Raw genomic sequence first — 22499 nt, 5'->3', positions numbered from 1 at the left:
GTTTTGACTTGTCTTCAAAGGGAGTGCAGCGTAGTATTTACACTTACAGTGTGCTACCAACGTCAGCAGTGCTGCACAGCACAGCACCGTGCACGTTTTCATCTGGTTGGCGACACTTGACAAGTTTTTCCATTTGCTTGTAAAATAGGTCCATCCCATGAAATTTGGAATCTAATAATAATAACAACAAACAAGTACCATAACTATGGTCTTTAAGGAAACCATACTAATAATATATAGGTGCAAAAAAACATTTACCACACTACGCAATTGGAATATGGTTCAACAATTATTTTAACAAAGACATATAACTTAACCACCTTTAAACATTAGGGCACCAGACCAGAGGAACGAACACGAACACACGAGAACACACACACACGCACACACACACACACACACACACACACACACACACACACACACACACACACACACACACACACACACACACCTTTTTCGTATGACATCTTTTTTAGCACGTATGTCATAGAGTAGATGCACCTTACACCTCAATGATGTATACTGGTCACAACAAAAGTCAGGTGCAGTGCTGTGTATAAACCTGCTGTAAGGTCCTACTGCTGTGTATAAACCTGCTGTAAGGTCCTACTGCTGTGTATAAACCTGCTGTAAGGTCCTACTGCTGTGTATAAACCTGCTGTAAGGTCCTACTGCTGTGTATAAACCTGCTGTAAGGTCCTACTGCTGTGTATAAACCTGCTGTAAGGTCCTACTGCTGTGTATAAACCTGCTGTAAGGTCCTACTGTTGTGTATAAACCTGCTGTAAGGTCCTACTGCTGTGTATAAACCTGCTGTAAGGTCCTACTGCTGTGTATAAACCTGCTGTAAGGTCCTACTGCTGTGTATAAACCTGCTGTAAGGTCCTACTGCTGTGTATAAACCTGCTGTAAGGTCCTACTGCTGTGTATAAACCTGCTGTAAGGTCCTACTGTTGTGTATAAACCTGCTGTAAGGTCCTACTGCTGTGTATAAACCTGCTGTAAGGTCCTACTGCTGTGTATAAACCTGCTGTAAGGTCCTAATGCTATGTATAAACCTGCTGTAAGGTCCTACTGCTGTGTATAAACCTGCTGTAAGGTCCTAATGCTATGTATAAACCTGATGTAAGGTCCTACTGCTGTGTAAAAACCTACTGTGAGGTCCTACTGCTGTGTATAAACCTGCTGTAAGGTCCTACTGCTGTGTATAAACCTGCTATAAGGTCCTATTGCTGTGTATAAACCTGCTGTAAGGTCCTAATGCTATGTATAAACCTGCTGTAAGGTCCTACTGCTGTGTATAAACCTGCTGTAAGGTCCTAATGCTATGTATAAACCTGCTGTAAGGTCCTACTGCTGTGTAAAAACCTACTGTGAGGTCCTACTGCTGTGTATAAACCTGCTGTAAGGTCCTACTGCTGTGTATAAACCTGCTATAAGGTCCTATTGCTGTGTATAAACCTGCTGTAAGGTCCTGCTGCTGTGTATAAACCTGCTGTAAGGTCCTACTGCTGTGTATAAACCTATAGAGAGGTCCTACTGCTGTGTATAAACCTGCTGTAAGGTCCTACTGCTGTGTATAAACCTGCTATAAGGTCCTATTGCTGTGTATAAACCTGCTGTAAGGTAATCTTAGCAACACTGAAACCGTTAACTCTCATTGGTCGTGTCATGAGTAAATGAGCCAATGAGCATCACCCTGTCATTCATAGTGATTCCCCGACCTCAAAATACAGACGATTTCTTACTTTTTAGTGTGATGTGTGTGTTCTTGGCTTCTTCTGCCTTTGTTTTCATCAGAGCGCGACAGCGCAGCTTAGAGTGCACAGCAGACAACCCGAGTGTGTGTGTGTGTGTGTGTGTGTGTGTGTGTGTGTGTGTGTGTGTGTGTGTGTGTGTGTGTGTGTGTGTGTGTGTGTGTGTGTGTGTGTGTGTGTGTGTGCGTGTGCGAGCGTGTGGCTCTGCTATGCGTGCCTCCACTTTATATCTTCATCAACACGAGCCATATCAAAACGCTCGCCCCCAAAACACAGTCGCCCCGGGGCAAATCCGGCGGTATTCACCTGGTATTTCTAAACGTAATCTCAGTAAAACTATGTCTAAACCTAACCTTATCCTAAACGTAACTTCAGTAAACTATGTCTAAACCTAACCTTATTCCTAAACGTAACCTCAGTAAACTATGTCTAAACCTAACCTTATTCCTAAACGTAACCTCAGTAAACTATGTCTAAACCTAACCTTATTCCTAAAAACCTAAAGTATTCCGGTTACCAATAAAACCCGGCTCATCTTTTAGCTGCATGTTCCTTTACAAATGAGGGACTAATTACATATAATACTCCCCCCCCCTTAATTACAGTACATTTAGGGCCCAATACATCATATTTGAGTACATTTAGGAGTAAATGACAGTGGGGCGAGAGACGGACAGACAGAGAGAGAGAAACTTAGCGTTGCCATGTCCTCTAATTATAAGCGACTTTGCTTACAACTACACAGCACCAACACACCTACACAATATCAACACAACTACACAACACAAACACAACTACAACTACACAACACCAACACAACTACACAACATCAACACAACACAAACACATCTACACAAACACAACACCAACACAACTACACAATATCAACACAACCACATCTACACAAACACAACTACACTACACTACACAAACACAACTACACAGCACCAACACACCTACACAATATCAACACAACTACACAACACAAACACAACTACACAATATCAACAAAACTACACAATATCAACACAGCTACACAATATCAACACAACTACACAATATTAACACAGCTACACACCACAAATACACCATCAACACAATTACACAACTCACAACACTGACACATCAACCAAGTCCAAGTGTCACCTTGGCACCCACTGGCATAGTCTCATAATGTGCCTATGTACACAAATGTGTGTGTGTGTGTGTGTGTGTGTGTGTGTGTGTGTGTGTGTGTGTGTGTGTGTGTGTGTGTGTGTGTGTGTGTGTGTGTGGGGGGGGGGGTTATAAGGGAGTGGTGTATATGTCACAGTACGTTTGGAGAACCAGTACGATTGAAGACAGAGCGCTCGTTTTTAGGCACGGGGCTCCTTCGGGGCGAGGCGGGGCTTTTCGAGACAGGGTTTATTAGCGAGGCTCGCGAGGAGGAGGAGGAGGACGGCGCTGCGAGGCGGGGGGTTATTACGCGAGGCTCGCGAGGAAGAGGAGCCTCCTCCTCCTCCTCCTCCTCGCGTAATAACCCGTCCCGTCCTCTCCTTCTCTCCTTCTCCTCCTCCGAGGAGGAGGAGAAGGAGAGCGCGGAGAGGCGGGGCTTTGATGCGCCGACGGAGACCTGTCTTTTGTTGTTCCCCCCCACATAGCAACCAGGAAGCTACGCTAGGGGAACCATAATATCTATGAGGGGAACGCTGAACACGCGTTCACACGCACGGCGCGCCGACTTAGTGGAGCTTGAGGCCGAGGAAGCGCGCCCTCGCGCCTCCAGGCGCGAGTGCCCGCGGTGACCGGCCGACGCTCCACTAGTCGACTCAGCGCCGTTTGATTTGTAAACCGATAGGGACAGAATAGTTCTTTTCATGGATCACTGTGTGTGTGTGTGTGTGTGTGTGTGTGTGTGTGTGTGTGTGTGTGTGTGTGTGTGTGTGTGTGTGTGTGTGTGTGTGTGTGTGTGTGTGTGTGTCAGGGAGAAAGTAAAACAAAAGCCAGAACACAATAAAAGTATCTAAACAGTCCTGCTTTCAATAAACCAAAAAAAGCATGAGCGCGTGCGCGTGTGTGTGCGCGCGTGTGTGTGTGTGTGTGTGTGTGTGTGTGTGTGTGTGTGTGACTGTGTGTGTGACTGTGTGTGTGTGTGTGTGTGTGGCCATATATGTTTGTGCACAAGCCTGGCTTGTGGCTCCCTCTAGTGCTGGGTGGGTGGTAAAAACGAGTGCGCTTTCTTCAATCGTACTGGTTCTCCAATCATACTGTAACATATATACAGTAAACAGCTGTCAGTAACAGGCGTTAGGGTTCGGTACAGTCATGTCCACAGACCACCTCAGAGTGATTATATGATGATAAGGTTGCAAATGGCTTAAGGGCTCCTTTAACTTCTAACACACACACACACACACACACACACACACACACACACACACACACACACACACACACACACACACACACACACACACACACACACACACACACACCCCCCCCCCAAAATAAATAAGCATGTCGCTGCACGTTGGTGAATCCTGTGTATACTGCTTACTGGTGTTGCGTGCCAACAATAGCTGATCTAGATCTACAAGCTCACAAAGTGGTGCAGCTCCACATGTCAGCTTGTAGATCTGCTTCCCTCCAATGCAACGTAACCACAGCAACACAAACTAAACAAACCAATCATTTTACAATTATTAAACCGAACCAAAGTGTGTTGATGTGCAACACAAAAAGGTTGCACATCAAACATTTCAAATCAATGGAGGACATAGAACTCATATTTTATTTATTATACTATTGTAAAATGGCACACACCAATAAACAAACCAATGTTTGTTATTTAATGTATACTGGATTTTGGGTCTAGCTCTCCACTGAGAAAACCCACTGTTGATGCACAACCTCTTTTTCTTATTTACCTACCCTACATATGTTGTCTCAAGATGGAGTCCACACTGTTCACTTCCCTGTTGTTGTCTTTGTGATAACATGGACTCTGAACTGTGCTCCTACACCACTAACTGACTGAGACACACACACCTGTATGTCATTATGCCACTCCCCTCCTACCACACACACCTGAGTGCTTTTCATACACCACTAACCTCTGGCACAGAGAGAGAGAGAGAGAGAGAGAGACGGCTCTCCCTCTACTCAAGAGTTGCCAGAGGCCCCCGCAGGCTGCCGTCCAAACAAATTCTTACATTTGTTTGACGTTTCTCCTGAAAGAACCGATAAGATGACAAGCGAGCGTCATCATCATCGTCATGTTTGTTTCTGGAGCCAGAGAGGAATGTTGTCACTTGTTGTAGGTGTCAGTGGTGGAAAAAGTACTCAAATGTTTTACTTAAGTAAAAGTATCAATACTGCAATGTAGAAATACTCTGTTACAAGTAAAAGTCCGTTATTAAAAGTCAAAATATACTTAAGTACTAAAAGTCAAAATACTCCTTATGTACAATATCCCATTTCATGCTTCAAAATGCTAGATCTAGAAATAGCAGATCTACAAGCTCACAATGCGTTGCATCGCGATGCATTGTGAGCTTGTAGATCGGCCATTTTCAAATAGCCATGGCTGAAGTGATTAATGTATGTTTCACTAAGTCACTAAAGTGTTCAAATAATTGTAGTGGAGTAAAAGTACAATATTTGCCTCTGAGATGTAGTGGAGTAGAAGTAAAAGTACTGAAAATTGGAAATACTCAAGTAAAGTACAAATACCTCAAAATTGCACTTAAGTACATGTACTTAGTTACTTTCCCCCACTGGTAGGTGTAAGGGTACATTAATAAAATAGTGTCATAATAGCAGCAGCCTTTGTCCTATCCATGATGCCCATCTCAGCGGAGGTATTGTGGCGTCTAACTCTGTCGCTAAATGTTAGGTGACTGAAGGACTTGCCTTTGACGAAGATGGCAGATCTACAAGCTCACCATGAGGTGCGATTCATGCCACGCTTTGTGAGCTTGTAGATCGAGGCTGTTTTAGGTGTGTGTGACACCATTGTACGATGAAGCATAAATTGGGCTTTTAAAGTGGCAGTGCTACGCATTGCCTTGTCTGTGAGAAGTTATGAATTATTGGCCATTGTATCGTCACCTTGCTAAACTAATGGCCTAAGTCATGTGTTGAGGAAAATTATATTTTTGCTTAAGTCAGCTCCTCATGACACTGGCCACCTCTGATAAAATGGCCCATCTCCTAATTGAAAAGACTCATGCTGTTCACTCCCCTTTTAGTATAATGGCCTAACTCCCATAGTGTGACTTGGGCCAAAATAGGTATTTTTTTTGGGGCCTAAATCACATGGTTTTGTGACTTAGGCCAACAAAATTACCTAAGTCTGAAGTAAATCAGTAAATCATTTGGCCTAAGTCAGGTTAATCCTATTTAAACCTATTTAAATTTATTACGCTACATAACTGACAGACAGTATTCTTTTTATGTTAATAGTCATAATTTGTTATAAACGTTTTGGGTGAAATGATTAAGAAATATAATATATATATAATATAATAGTATTGTTTTGGATCAGTTTTTTTTATTTTTCTTGAAAAACTTAAAAAAATGACTTATGCCATTAGTTGAAGAAGGTGACGATATGTAAAACGTTTGCCAACCTTTTGTCAAATTTGCCAACAACTACCAAAAGGATCAATTGTAGGATCCATGAGGAACTTGATCGATAAGAGGATCCACATTTCTAATTAATACATTTATAAATATAGTAAGTGTCCCCATCTACACAGTGATAATGTTATTTATGTATTTAGTTCATGTTTTGGTTTGCATACAGTGCATGCCTGTATTGTTTTCAACCTGTCGCGATGCGACGCGTTGTGAGCTTGTAGAGCTGCTATTTTCAAACATTGTATACTTTTACTTTAGGTACTTTTAAAGTACATTTTTATAGTTTGATACCAATATTTTTGTATTTTATATTTTAATACTTTTACTGAAGTCAATTTTGAATTCCAGACTTTTACTTGTGTAACAGGGTATTTCTATATTGCAGTATTGATACTTTTACTTAAGTACACAATGTGAGTACTTTTTCCGCCACTGCCTCTGTGTTTAGGAGTCAGTAGAGGAACCAGCACAGAGTCAGAGAAGGGAACGAGTCCCAACGTTCCATCTAAGTTATGTAAAGACTGTAAACAAACAATAGATTATCAGGCTGACATGATGACACATGATCCACACCCAAGCTTCACCCCTCATGAGAACAAGTTAAAATGCCTGAATTGTCTTTTGTACAGACTATTGATTCACAGTATTCAGTGACTGTATGAATGAATACACATTGTTCATTATTCATCTATCTATCAATATCTTCTTCTTCGGATCCCCCTGGCTCTGTCTGTACTCTAGGTTATTAATGACTTCTTTGTTTGTGTTTGTCTTTGTTACTGTCAATAAAGATTTAAAAAAGGTGAAAAAGGTTGGTTCTCAAAGTGAGGTCCAGGGGCCTCCAGGGGTCCTTGGGGGGGGGGGGGGGGGTTCCAGGGGGTCCCTGGCTAAATTATTGATAATTGTATGGATAATCTGATTATCAATTCATTGATTCTTGAATTATAAGGAGGTGAGATAGATGTAGGCTACCTGAGGTCATGCTGGCCACAGCTGTTTTCATAGAAATACTCTCAATGCACTGTAAAGTGCTGTCATTATGTGGATAATGTAATATGTTTTAGCAACCAAACTAGTAACACTTTAAGGCATCTGCATTACAGTTGCTGCCCACAACATACATTAATACATACCATACTTCCATAACAATGAATACATTATTTCAGTGAATCTCAAACATTTTCATGTCCAGAACCCCCAACTTGTATTTGGCCCCTAGAAAATATTTGTGAGCTTGTAGATCGGCTGTTTTCAAAAAGCTGAATTATAAAATAAAAGTTCAAGTGGTTAAACTGAATTTGATTCTATATTAAAACAAATTTTGCTGGGGACCCCTGGAACCCCCCGAAGGACCACCGGGGGTCCCCGGACCCCACTTTGAGAACCAGTGCATTACAGTATTACTTAACATACTTTAATACATAAAATACCTGCTGAGATCCTGTCTCCCCATAAATAGAAAATGAAAGTGTCTCAAAACAAAACTGCACTGATGGGAAATAGTAGATAATCTGAAAATGATCCATTCTTGACACAAGGAAAGGAAATGAAGGGGCTTTTTTTTATTATGAGTATCAAAACTAAACTACTGACAGAAAATATACTAAATTATATCAAAGAACATTTCCTCACATTCAGGTGAAATTAACCATAATCCTCCTCATGTGAACCTTCCTAGTGCCCCTTCCTTTTTTCACTCTACACACCAAAACTCTTCATCGAGAATAGCAGATCTACAAGCTTGCAACGTGAGATGTTGTGAACTTTCTGCAGCCACAGAAACTCACCAAGATCTGACTGAAAAGAAGCTCTGGCTTCATTCATCAGCTGCTCTTTGATGTTGTCTGGAAAGAAGCTCTGGATTCCCTTGTCGCCCTATACCTTTAAATATGTACTACTTTATATTTTTTTGAATGTTTAAATACTCACATATGTTCACACTTTTGTAAATGATGCTTTCATAAAGTCTAAACCATATTAAAGGCTGGATTATTCAAAAGCTCTGTCAGACACTGAGCCATGCTCAAACTAAATCTTCAATCCTAATTCATTTCTAACAATATGTTATATAACAATCTAACAACAATAACAATGCTAAAGTGATCATGATGATTTAGTAAAAACAAAGAATGCATTACTGCTCTGTTATCACTGTTAGTGACAAATATACCTCTTCTATAATAACTATCTGTTTTATGCCACATGATGCTGCACTGAGATGCCACCCTGTGGTCGAGTTGGGTAACTGCACCTCAGTGGTGATCAGTCAATGATGAAAGTCATGCAAACACCAACACACTGACTTAACTGAGCCGCTTGGTTCTGGAGATAAATGGTATAAATGGAAACACATGGACCTGTAAGGGCCCATTTAGAACCCACTCAAGGAACCCTGAGGGTCCCTGGACCCCAGTTTGAGAACCACTTGCCCTAAGCTAACTTCAAAGGTAGAGTTGAGCTGCTTTAAGTGTTTACTAAAAGTGGAAGCCATGCTTTCTCTATGATTCCAGGACTTCTATTGTGATCAGTATTCTTTGGATTAGGTATAAATTTAGGTTTATGTGTAATTATTGTGAGCCTTCTTGAGTGTTCTAACGTTCTTCTATTGCGATTATAATGATTTAAATGTAATTACTTTAGATGTATGTGTAATTATTGCTGAATGTTTTAACAATCTTCAGTTAGGAGTCTGGTGTCTTGCTCAAGGACACTTCGACAATAAACCAGGGGGGGGGGGGGATTGAACTGAGCACCTTCAGACTCCTAACCTGCTGCTCTACCTCCTGAGCCACTGCCATAGCAAGCATCTTCTGACATTACCAGTACAAGAAGACTTTACTCAGCCGAACAGTATAAACAGAGAGCTGAGATATTTATGTTTGATTATATCACTATTTATCCATTTAAATGAAGAGAATTTTTTTAAATCACATTAACCCTGGCATCCTTATTTTGGGCCACATTAGTAATAAATGTTGACAACATTTGTTTCGTCCCAAAATGTGTAGAAACTGATCTGCACCGCATTGCAACACGCTGTGAGCTTGCAGATCTGCTATTTTTTGCTATTTGTCATACAAAGATTAAAGAAATATATAGGTCTTGAGTGGTAAAGAAAAGGCCTCTGTTTTTGGGCGGTGAAACCGCCCCTATATGTGAGGTTTGGATATTTGCACACCAAATCCTGCACTGTGATTGGCCACAAATGTACCCCCCTAACACTGCAACGTGATTGGCCAATCACAGTCTATTCAGAACTGTGATTGGCTAGGGAAACATGACACATGTGCATAGCCCTATAAATAGGACCATAACTTAAAAAAAACTATAAATGTGTTTTTTTTAAGTTATAGTTTCTTCCATCACTTCTTCCATCACTTCTTCCATCACTGTGATGACCACTGTGACCACACCGCCCACTTCACACTGGGTGTGGTTTTTGTTTTCTTTTACAAATGTAACCCTGAACATTTATGAATGAGAAGGTGAAAGAAAAGACATTCACTATTATTCAGACAGTTGAGAGCTAAGTGCATCAATAACGTATTCTGATCTGCCTTTAACAATGCATTGAAATTACTGTTATAATGCCTTAAGGCACTTTCCTCTTCGACCCCGGATTTGAACCCTGGTTTCCTGCGCAAGTGCTGAATGTTTTACCATTGAGCTAATGGAGCCTGCCTGCTTGCTCAGGGGATGAATTGAATCTTGACCATCAGGTCAAAATCCGTGTCAGATCCTGTGTTTAGATGAGACATGACCTTTGACACGATCTAAATGTCTCAATAGAAGACCACCAGATAAAAACACCACAATTGTATAAGTTATTGTATTAACATACTCTACCATACAGATTGGACAACATTACATTTTATTGATTTAAAAAAAGTTACATAGTGCCACTTTAAAGTGTGATTGTTGCTAACCATTTCATCCATTGAAAATGCACTAGCGTATCTCCACGACCACGCGCATGTCGTGCAGGGAATGATTATCGTAGCCCTCCGAAAAAACCTAGAGAACACCACTGCATGCTTGTAACGTGTAACTTGGTGCAACATTTTGTTGTGACTGGAAGATGTCTGTCTGCACAGGAAGATGCTGCTATTGGGGAGCGGCCTGCTGAAGCCTAGCTGTATGGTTTGTGTGATTGGAGCCTGAAGATCTGATTGAGGAGGTGCCTGTTAATCCTGTTAGCTTGTGATAACATGGGGAGCATCTTGGGTGGATTGATGTTGTATTGTGGTTGATTGATTAGAAATCAAAGGGAGGAGTGTTCAGAGTATATACCATAAGGGGAAAGGCTCAGTAGTAGTAGTACAGTAGGCTGCCATGGGGAGCCTACATTTGAAGTTGTTTGTTAGATGTTTTAGCAAAATTTTCTTCAGTTGTACATTTTTGCCATTTTTGTTGTCCTGACCTGGATCCAATTACAAATCTTAGTGTTTCTGTAAGCCTAAGTCCTGGTCCATTTTTGAACATTTAATGTTTTTCACTTTGTGCCGATCTATTTGGTGACAGTTATGAATATTTGTCAGTGCTTACAACTGTCAATCACAGGACCCTGAGTGCAGACACTGATTGGCTCTTACACTTTTTGGTTTCGCCCACCCAGCGCTTGGGGGCGGGGCCAGACCAGACCGGTCTGCAAAAAACGTGATGATGTGAATTCACGCGACCGGGATTGTTTACCAGGCTATAATTATACAGCATTATTAATGCATTAATATCTAACCTTATGTCATTAAATGCTTCATGTTTTGTGATAATTTTTTATAAAGCATTATGATGAATTATTTGTGCTTATACAGTAAATAATAAATCAATCAAATAAATCAAATGTGCTATGAGAAAAATATAATGCATTATAAGTCTGTTTTTATGTAATAGCCTACATCATATAAAGTGTTACCAAAACTTAATTCTGTAATGTTATTAAGAAGTTGTTTTTTAACTGTTGAAAATGTTAAATGTGTTCATATGTAATGTTGTATTTACTGTATAGAATCTTCCACAGTCTTAAACAACAACGAACTGCAATACTGACTCAAAGTCACCAAGATCCTCCACTAGAGGGCACTGTTGTATCACATATAGATCTGCAAAGTTCAGCTAGACTGGTGTTTCAGTCAGACAGTGAACATCCTGCTGACTGATGTCAAACAGTTAGTTGTTTAAAAAGTGTAAATCAGATCAAAATGGATGCAGAAAGAACAGTCCTGCAGACATTAGAAGTCTACACTATCAATGGGAAATTAAAATGTACTTTTTTTTGTCAAAGAGGGAAACAGACAGTGAGATCTAACAGCTTTCATCCTGGTTTCCCTATGTTGTGCATGACTGTATAGGTAGATGTACAAGCTCACTATGCATCGCAATGCAATGCGCTGGGTTGAGTGACCTTAGATCGGTTATTTTCACTATTTTTAAATAAAGTATAAAATAGGGTTTAAGTGATTAGAACATTTCTCTGCTTTAATAGACTCCTTGAGTTTAATCCTAATTTCATCACCAAGCCGCACGTGGTTGATGTTAGGAATCGTGGGTCACATCGCTATGGCAACCAGGCAGACTTGTTCCATGTGGTCTCTGTGATGTCTAGCACTTCATTTAAGACTTTCTACTTTCTGTTATACCATTATGTAAATATAGTGTTTTAATGCTTTATGTTGACTGAAGCATAACCTCACTGTACTTATAAGGTGTGCTCCATGCAGCTCCTATCCTATATTAAAATTAAAAGTGGACGGCGGACTTAACATCCGTAACATCCGGACTTGCGAGGTGAACCGTTGTTCCGATCCGCACCAAACTACACTGTTCAGGAGTCTGCCAAGACAATACTCACACCAGAAGATACATGTAGCCAACGCATTCTGAGGCTTCAGATGTGCCTGGATAGGACGATAATCCTAATGATTGTGTATCGCGATAAAAACACTCACAATAGTCTTATCTCAGAGGATAAAATCTTTTGTGAAATTGTCCATTATGTCCATCTTGACCTGAGTTTTTCACTGCTCTTCTATTGAGACATTTAGATCGTGTCAAAGGTCATGTGTCACCTAGACACAGGATCTGACACGCATTTTGACCTGAAGGTCAAGATTCACTTTATCCCCTGAGCAAGCAGGCATGCTCTATTAGTATGTTAAAGATTTCAGCCCTTAAGCAGGAAACCTGGTTCAAATCCGGGGTAGAAGAGGAAAGTTACATAGTGCTGCTTTAAGCATTCAAAAGAACACATTACAAAGTAATAGGCTATGCATTGTTATATATATAAACATTTACATTTAGTTTAGTTTAGTAGTATTAGCACATTGTTATATATATAAACATTTACATTTAGTTTAGTTTAGTAGTATTAACACATTGTTATATATATAAACATTTACATTTAGTTTAGTTTAGTAGTATAAACACATTGTTATATATATAAACATTTACATTTAGTTTAGTATTAGCACATTGTTATAAACATATTTCTGGAACCTGGAACCTTTTGCTTACTTTGAGTACTGTATTTAAAGAGTACTTAAACACGGCACTCAAGTAAATGAACTCTGTTACTGTCCACCTCTGTTAGTGACACACACACACACACACACACACACACACACACACACACACACACACACACACACACACACACACACACACACACACACACACACACACACACACACACACACACAGGCTGCCCCAGCGTGTCTCATATCTGGCATTGAGGGGCGGGTTCAAAATCTCCGAAGAAGCATTCCGTGAGATCCCATTGGTTCACCGATCTGTCCGTCAGCCCCCGCCCACAGCATTGAGAGCCCTGATGTCACAACATTTGGAGCGACGCCCACTGCACTCTGGTTGGTTGGAGAAATGAAACACTTCCTATTCCAGTCGCGTCAACAGGCTGGTCCAGGCTCTTATTTGTTTTGCTAAAATAGAAAATAAAAGCCTGGAGATCGAGTCTTAGTAACATTTCAACAAAGCAGATAAATACAAACAAACATGAATTACGTTTTGATGGATAAATGCAAATGATTAAATCATCAATCATAGATCTCTGCTGTCCGGCAGGAACCAGCTAACTCCAAAATGTTCATTTTCAGTAAATGACGAAAATAAAACAAAAAATGGAGGTTTTGTTCATCATTGATAAGAATAGCTGAATGGATCTGGAGTTAGCTGGTTTTGTCAGAGGCACTTTTTAATGCTTTTCATTGGTTCAACACGCAGACGTAAAGGGTGTTAAATAGCACTGATTTATGGGAAAAAATATATAAAAGCGGAAACATGGAGTTAGCTGGTTCCTGCCGGACAGCAATGATATATAGTGTATTGTCACTGTCGGGCAGAAACCTTGTATTTCCATATTTAAACTTCTTATGCTTTTTCATAAATTAATGCCCGACTTCAGTGGTTCTCAAACTGGGGTCTGGGGACCCCCAGGGGTCCTTGAGGAGTTACTCGACCAACACATTGAACCAAATGGACCCGTCATAGTATAGATTGGGGTCCCAGAGATAGCAAATTGAATCAAATGGTGGTCTGTGGCCTAATGTGTATTAAACTGGGGGTCCTTTAAATAAAAAAAAGTATGAGAACCACTGCCCTACTTCATTATACAAGTAGTGTTGCACTATAAGAGTAAAAATAGCAGATCTACAAACTCCCAACGGCCAACGCGTTGAGATACGATGCGTTGTGAGCTTCTAAATTGGCTATTTTCACAAATTTAGATTTTTTTCCCACCACCCGACAGTGACGTTATATGCCTATATAGTACTATGGTTCTGTAACATAGTTATTATACATAACCAATGAGCTGTGGCCATTTTGTCATGACAACACTATGAATATCAATACACAGGAACAACGACAGACTGTGAAGAATACATGTATTAAACTATTATTACTTCTACACATGATCATACAACAACATGTGAAGAACGAGAATAATATCACATTAAATACTTACTTACTTTACTTTATTTGTTTATTTAGACAGGACAGAGCATATTAATGAACGTCACATGAACGTAAATACACCGGATTTAGCAAAGATGCTAATTTTCATCCGCAGTCCTCACACAAAACATAAAATCAGAAAACAGACAGACAAACGGTGGAATACATTTACATAACATTACATAGCCTAGAAATAAACCTAAAACATGATCACACATGGTTGCAGCTTTGGTTTTCAAGCAACCATCTTTTCACATTGAATTTAAAAGATGTAAATGTAGCACAATCCCTTATACGTAGAGGAAGGCCATTCCATGCTACACAACCCTGTACTGAGAGGACATTTTGACCCAAAGTTGTTTGCCGGTGCGGCACTTCACCATCTCCTGGAGTGGAATGAGTAATAATGGAATGAGTGAGGAAATAATGATGTAATAATGAATCAATGAATAAACAATCATTGATTTGAGTTAATTAACACATTTAGTAGATGTTTGAAATGAATCAGAGTGATTGAGATTTAGTAGATGTTTGAATCCAGAGTGATTGTCAAAGTCCATGCACTCTGAAAATAGCCGATCTACAAGCTCACAACGCGTCACAGACACGTTCTGAGCTTGTAGATCGGCTATTTTCGGCACACAGTTAAAAGTAAATGAGGCATTATGACACCATCATGGCCCTCCTAATGACATTTCAGTCACTAAATCAACTGTAGTTTTAGTCGACTAAAATCGTATGATATTTAGTCGACTAAAACTAGACTAAAACTAAAACATTTCAGAATGACTAATTACTGTATGACTACAATTTGCTGTCAAACTGAACGCTGCTCACAATGTGTCACTTTGTGACATAGATCTTAGCTATTAGATAACTTGTAGATCTGCTACAAGATTTTCACCCAAGAGATTTGGTGTAGAGGGGGGGAAATCAGGGAACCAATTACAGAACCCTGGGGGACCCCAGTCAATAAAGTATATGGGGTTCAAAGTGGTTAAAGTATAAAGGTTTATATACAATAAATAATATTGATACTGTGAGAATTACATGATCAAATATACAGTATTTTGTGTAAAATAATCAAATACAAATCTAACATAAAATATGAGTTTGTATCATAAGAGACACAATATGACACTGATATTTACATCATCATCAACATCATCATCAGTGTTGATGGACAGTATTTATGATACATATTTATAAATGTATGGAGTGGAGGTTTGTTCACTTCTATCTAATCTAATCTAAGATCTAAAGCTCCCTGTGGTGATGACTCATTTTATACCATAGAGTTTGACCTTAATATGTATTTGACCAGGGACCCCCATTTGAACATATTTGTATCAGGGGCCCCCAAACGACATTTGTGTTGTTACAATTTAAAACAAGATATAAAAAATAAATCTAACATTTAAACAAAAATAGCAGATCTACAAGCTCACAATGCGTCACGATGCGACGTGTTGTGAGCTTGTAGATCAGCTATTTTCAAATAGCCTATGTATGTAGGAGTTAACGTGTTTAAACAGATTTTGAGACCACTGGTTCTCAAAGTGGGGTCGAGGGGGGTCCTCAAGGGGGTTCTAAGCTAAATTATTAAATATACATTAATAGCATCAAACTCAGTGTAACCACTTTATCCATGTATTACTTTGGTATTGGAAAATAGCAGATCTACAAGCTCACAATGTTTGTCGTAATGTGATGCGTTGTGAGCTTGTAGATCTGCTATTTTAGTTTAAAAAAAATGTTTTTATATATAATTTGTAACATTTTTAACAACACAAATCTTGTCTTACGGGGGTCAGGGGTCAAAGGTTTTGGGGGTCCTTGACATGACAACGTTAGAGAAACACTGAATCTACAGGAGCTTTAACGTGTGACTGTCACTGTACTGCTTATTGCATCATCATGATGATGTCACTGTGATGTCATGATGAGTCACTCATATGACGTCAGACTCAGCTAGTCTCAAAGTATCCTGGCAACAGTGGTAACCATGACAACCTGCACTCACTCAAACATGTTGAGTAACCATGGTGACCTGATGTCATCCTCACATAGAGACTTTATCTCTGCTCACACAGACACACTGAACCATAAACGCAGAACCCAGCATAGAGAGGTGCAGTGAATGTGTTCTGGAAGGTAAATATTGTAAAGTAAATATTGGTCATTTGCCAACACATTATTTTGTGAAATAAATGGGTTATATTTCACAGATAGTTATACTATTCTTATAATATATTAAAATACAATCATCCTTAACCTTCAAGTTATTTATTTTTTTTGGTCTTTTTTTTTTTCAATTTATCCACACAGAACCAGAGATATCACGATCCAAAGATTTCTAGCTCCATTCACTCCTTGGTTAACTTATTACTTTAAAATCCTGTATCTCGGCTCCTTAAAAAAAAAAAATTAAACACTGGCACTGGGGGAAGTAAAATAAAAAAAAACCTCTGGCAGGGCCTGTTTTTATGTTGGTCTGATTGTGTCCCAGTAATCTGTCTATCAAGGGGGGCCAAGAAGATGTTGATGTTGTGGTGTGATGAGTTCTGTCTTTTTGAGGAGTATGTTTTTGAAGTATGGTTTTCTTGCTTGTGTTTTGATTTTCTTCATTGTACCCACGTTTACGAAGGACCAATAGGGCCCTCCGTAGGGGGAATGTGGTATCATAATACACATTTATAGACTTATAGAGCCAATTTGAACACACACACACACACACACACACACACACACACACACACACACACACACACACACACACACACACACACACACAAAGACATAGTGTGGATACTGAGTGGTCTACAGTGCACATTCCAGAGTGGTTGCTCTAACACTAGATGTCCAGTACAAAGGATGCTTCCCAGAGGGCATCTGACCTTAGCTGACCTCTAGGATCTTGGGTTGTTGTTCTTCTGCAAAATGGACACACACACACACACACACACACACACACACACACACACACACACACACACACACACACACACACACACACACACACACACACACACACACACACACACACACACACACACACACACACACACACACACACACACACACAAGAGATGTAGCACACACACCTAGTTCTGTGCACATCCAACACACACAAAGTCAATGTATGCAAGTACATACACACACATGTGAAGTCTGCATATAAATACTGTGAGGACAAAGAAACCGTCCCTCCTTCTTCTTCTTGCTCTCTGTTCTGTTCCGGCCACACCATGTAGCAGCAAGGCTGACTCCTGTGCTCTGTACTCTGTTTTTACCATAGAGTTAAAAATAATAGAGAGGGCACCCGAAATCCCCTCCCATCCACTTGCATTGAGTTGCTCACCCAGCGCATGAAGCGAATTCACCCCTTCTTCCGGGTTGGAAAGTGTGATGGGCGTAGCCTATTTGGGGCCACTGTGATACGTTCTGCGTCACAGAAGTGACGCGTTTTACGTCACAGAGGTGCGCGGCCCCGTGCGCAAGCTTGTGCGCAAGCTCGTGAGTCGATCCCATTGGTCGAAACTGTTTTCGCTCGTACATTGTGCAGTGGCCCCTTCCGTTTAAGCTGCAGTACCTATGAATGGCCAGCATGTCCATTTCGCTTCAATGCAACCACTGGGTTCTGGGGGCTTGGTTTTTACCAGGTGCTCGAAGAAGAGCGCCTGAGTCTATAAACAGTCAGACTAATCATCATCATTCGACACCAAGTCGACACCAAGTCGACACCAAGTCGCCACCTATTCATCATTGGCTGTCATGGCTGTCCTTCACTCCTTTAAGCCAATGGGGAGACGGCCCGTCCTCCGCAGTAACCGCCCTCCGCTCCCCTCATTCACACTGCATCAGTTGCACACTGCAACTGCTGCCTCAGGGAACAGAGTTAGCCTAAATGCTAGCGTGCTTCATTAGACCTACTTTGGCTAAAGTTATTATTTGGCCATGTTCACACTGACTTCAATCTTCGCTATTGTTGGGAAGACCCATGTGGTGTCTAAAAATTTTGCCACCACTTATATAAAAAACATTATTAGCATTTACCGTTGCGTTCAATGTTGCCAAGTTTGGCGAGAAACAAGCAATCCGAAAAACAAGTAATCAGGTCTATGAAAACAATCACACACACACACACACACACACACACACACACACACACACACACACACACACACATACACGCACACAGAGCACCTGGTAGAATATGACTTTTGTCATTTCGTTCTTGTTGTCCAATAAATCGACTTGAGGAACATTACTGGTCTGGGCCTTTCTACTTCCTTTCAACTATATTGTCAGGCTTGTGCAAAATACACTACATTTTCAAATGTATGAAAATCTTTTGAAAATAGCAGATCTACAAGCACACAATGCAACATATTGTGAGCTTGTAGATCGGCTATTTTCAAATGATGTAGAGGGCCACTATATTTACACACTCACTCAAGGGGGCCACATTATACTGTCTGTTTAATGATGTAGAGGGCCACTATATTTACACACTCACTCCAGGGGGCCACATTACATATACTGTATGTTTAATGATGTAGAGGGCCACTATATTTACACACTCACTCCAGGGGGCCACATTATACTGTCTGTTTAATGATGTAGAGGGCCACTATATTTACACACTCACTCCAGGGGGCCACATTACATATAATGTCGGGCAGACACCTCTTATCTCCGTATTTTAACTTTTTAAAATGCCATTTGTAACAATCGGCCTTTTACTTTGAAAGGATAATAATTAACTAAAAGGAAAAACAACAGGATCGGCAGGTGTTTAACTTAGTTACTTTATATTTAAGCCAGACTAAATAACTGACAAATCAATAGCAAACAAATAATACACTTCTGTTCCAAGGGCCTCCAGATCCTTAAATCCGCCCCTGGCTGTGAGCTTAAAAATGACAAAAAGCTAATTTATATGGAATTCATAAAATGTCATATCATGTTGATGTTCTCACAATACAGTAATACAAACGTGTGTGTGTGTGTGTGTGTGTGTGTGTGTGTGTGTGTGTGTGTGTGTGTGTGTGTGTGTGTGTGTGTGTGTGTGTGTGTGTGTGTGTGTGTTATCTCAGTACACTGTAAATAAATGACATCCTAATGTTTTTCTTTCTTGTAGTTTTTATATTTATATTTAACACAATAGTATTAATGAATGTAACATCAGCTCAATGTAGATACAATAGCATTGGTTTCATTTTAATGAAGATAATTAAATGAAATGACATTTTAAAGGTAAAATACAATGATTTACAAAACCCATTTTTAATAGAACTTTACAATATTCATGTTTAAATGTTCTAGACCAGAGATTCTCACACTTTATAGGTGGAGACCCCCCAAAATAATCATATTTGAACTGGAGACCCCCCAAATTAATCATATTTGAACTGAGGACCCCCCAAAATAATCATATTTGAACTGAGGACCCCCCAAAATAATCATATTTGAACTGAGGACCCCCCAAATTAATCATATTTGAACTGGGGACCCCTAAAAATTATCATCATTAAACTGGGGACCCCCCAAAATAATCATATTTGAACTGGAGACCCCCCAAAATAATCATATTTGAACTGGGGACCCCTAAAAATAATCATAATTGAACTGGGGACCCCCCACCCTGACAAGCACTTGGAATGGTAGGAGTTGAGGCATTACTTTTAATTAAGCCTCGATCTCCAGGCTTTTATTTTTTAGTTTTGCTAAAAAATAAAAGCCTGGACCAACCAGTTGATGTTCCGGGTATAGGAAGTGTTTCATTTCTCCAACCAACCAGAGTGCAGTGGGCGTCGCTCCAAATGTTGTGACGTCAGGGCTCTCAATGCTACACATTGGGGAGGAGGAGGGGCTCGAGGCGGGGCGGGGGCTGACGGACAGATCGGTGAACCAATAGGATCCGGAGGATTTTTTAATGGCACTCAATGAGTTAAAAGTCCTTAAATTGTCATTTCACTGTCATCTAGGGACCCCCCAAACAATCATGTGGGGTCCAGACCCACAGGTTGAGAACCACTGTGCTAGACCAGTGGTTCTCAAAGGGTTTCATGTCAAGGACCCCCATCTGAAAAGACTTTGTACCAGAGACCCCATTTTATACAGGATTACTTTATTTGAAAATAGCAGATCTACAAGCTCACAACGCGTCGCGACGCGACTCGTAGTGAGCTTGTAGATCTGCTATTTTCAAAGAGTTCAATGTATATAATTATGGTTAAGGTGGTTACACTGATTTTGATGCTATATACATGAATGTCCCTGAGGACCCCCTGGAACCCCCTCAAGGACCCCTGGGGGTCCCCAGACCCCACATTGAGAACCACTGAATTCATGGATCTACACATCTATACAATATTCATGTTTAAATGTGTTAGACACACAGAGCCCCCCCCCCCCACCACACCTGTTCCTGATTATTACATTATGATACATCACCCTGTCTGTCCTCACACAGAGACACAGAGGAGTCAGGGTTACACTGAAACCCAGCATAGAGAGGTTCAGTGAATGTGTTCTGTAAGGTGTAAAGGTGTGTCAGAGTGTCCTCTAACACTCTGTAAAAAGACAGAGACCCTGCAGAACAGTCTAGATACACTGCTACTCTGTTGGAGGAGTCAGAGGGATCGACAGGAAGGTAAGTGACCTTACTATTGTGTCTGACAGAGTAAATGTTACCATGGTGACCATCTTTACAGGTCAGACTCCAGGACTTGTCATTGAATCCAAGCTGACAGTCATCACCCTCTCCTTTCTTGTTGATTCCTCTGTAAGTCACTGCTATCTGAACCTGTCCACTCCACTCTACCTCCCAGTAACAGCGTCCAGTCAGACCCTCTGAACACAGAACCTGGACCACTTTATCAAACCTGTCAGGATGATCAGGAGGATCCTGACTCTCTTTCATCCGTGTCGCCTTCATGTTGTTCTCAGACAGAGAGAGGGATCTGCTTGGTGTGTTTGTGTCCAGAGTGAGATGAGAGAAATCTGATGAGAATAAAAAACACAGTAAATTAAAAACATCATTCACTGAGTGACACACACACACACACACACACACACACACACACACACACACACACACACACACACACACACACACACACACACACACACACACACACACACACACACACACACACACACACACACACACACACACACACACACACACACAGCTTGTAGATCTGCTATTTGTAACTCATTTAGACCTGAGGCTGATTCAGGTGGAAACCTCATATGTTCCAAAACTTTTCAGGATTCAAATTCAAAAGCATCAAAAGTATCAGATCTACAAGATCAAAACGCGTGGCTTCACGCCGCGTTTAGAGCTTGTAGATCTGATACTTTTGATGCTTTTGTGTGACGCTGTAGTATGATCAAGTAGGACTTTCAGACCGGGTAAGAATCTGTGTCTTTTTAGGTTTCTTTGGGCGATTCAAAAATAGCAGATCTACAAGCTCATCGCGCGGCACCGAGTGCCGCGCCATGAGCTTGTAGATCTGCTATTTTTGAAAAATCTTGAAAATTTGAGCAAATCTTTGAATATATATATTTTTCAAAGCAAACATTTGTAACTGGTGGGCGGCCATAGCTGAGTGGTTAGTGAGCCCGCCTAGGGAACCAGCTGGCCCTGGTTGCCCCAGGTTCGATCCCAGGCTATCCCAGCATATGTGCCGATGATATGAAATTTGTCCTAGAGCAAGACTCTTAACCCCAATTGCTCACAGGTTCTCATTGGAAACAAGACCGCAAGGACTTTCATGAACGACCTGTTAAAAGGAATTATCCTTATCCTTAACTCAAATCTTTGTTTCTACAAATGTCTTCTAAATCATAACAGGTTTTTGAAAAAAATAATGTGTCTATAATCAGTGGTTCTCAAACTTTGTCAAGGACCCCCACAATTATATGAATTTTGGCCGCGGACCCCCACCTCAAAAAATTTGGTTCCAGGGACCCCCAGAAGTCTTAAGAGTAAAAAATGTTTGCTATGGAAAAATATATATTCAAAGATGTGAACACATTTTCATGATTTTTCAAAACAATCGCAGATCTACAAGCTCGTCGCGCGGCACTCTAGATCTGCTATTTTTGAATAGCCAAAGAAATGTAAAATGACACAGATGCGTT

General features: G+C 40.5%; 2 protein-coding genes across 2 annotated transcripts in view; both read right to left on the bottom strand.

Annotated features, from left to right (window-relative positions):
- The window catches only part of LOC308102372 (uncharacterized protein), a 1220233-nt gene that overhangs the window by 176047 nt on the left and 1021687 nt on the right, over positions 1 to 22499 (bottom strand). The window lies entirely within an intron of this gene.
- LOC308102184 (protein NLRC3-like) overlaps positions 20770 to 22499 on the bottom strand; it is a 17162-nt gene continuing 15432 nt past the window's right edge. Inside the window, exon 10 of the mRNA XM_080451786.1 lies at positions 20770 to 21324. Coding sequence (XP_080307912.1) covers positions 20791 to 21324 — 534 coding nt within the window. The 3' untranslated portion in view covers positions 20770 to 20790. The remainder of the gene's footprint in view (positions 21325 to 22499) is intronic.

The sequence above is a fragment of the Gymnoscopelus braueri genome (assembly GCF_963280865.1).
Source record: "Gymnoscopelus braueri genome assembly, chromosome: 15".
Taxonomy (NCBI): Eukaryota; Metazoa; Chordata; class Actinopteri; order Myctophiformes; family Myctophidae; genus Gymnoscopelus; species Gymnoscopelus braueri.
The sequence above is the reverse complement of the archived record's forward strand: the minus strand, read 5'-3'. Positions and strand labels throughout refer to the sequence as shown.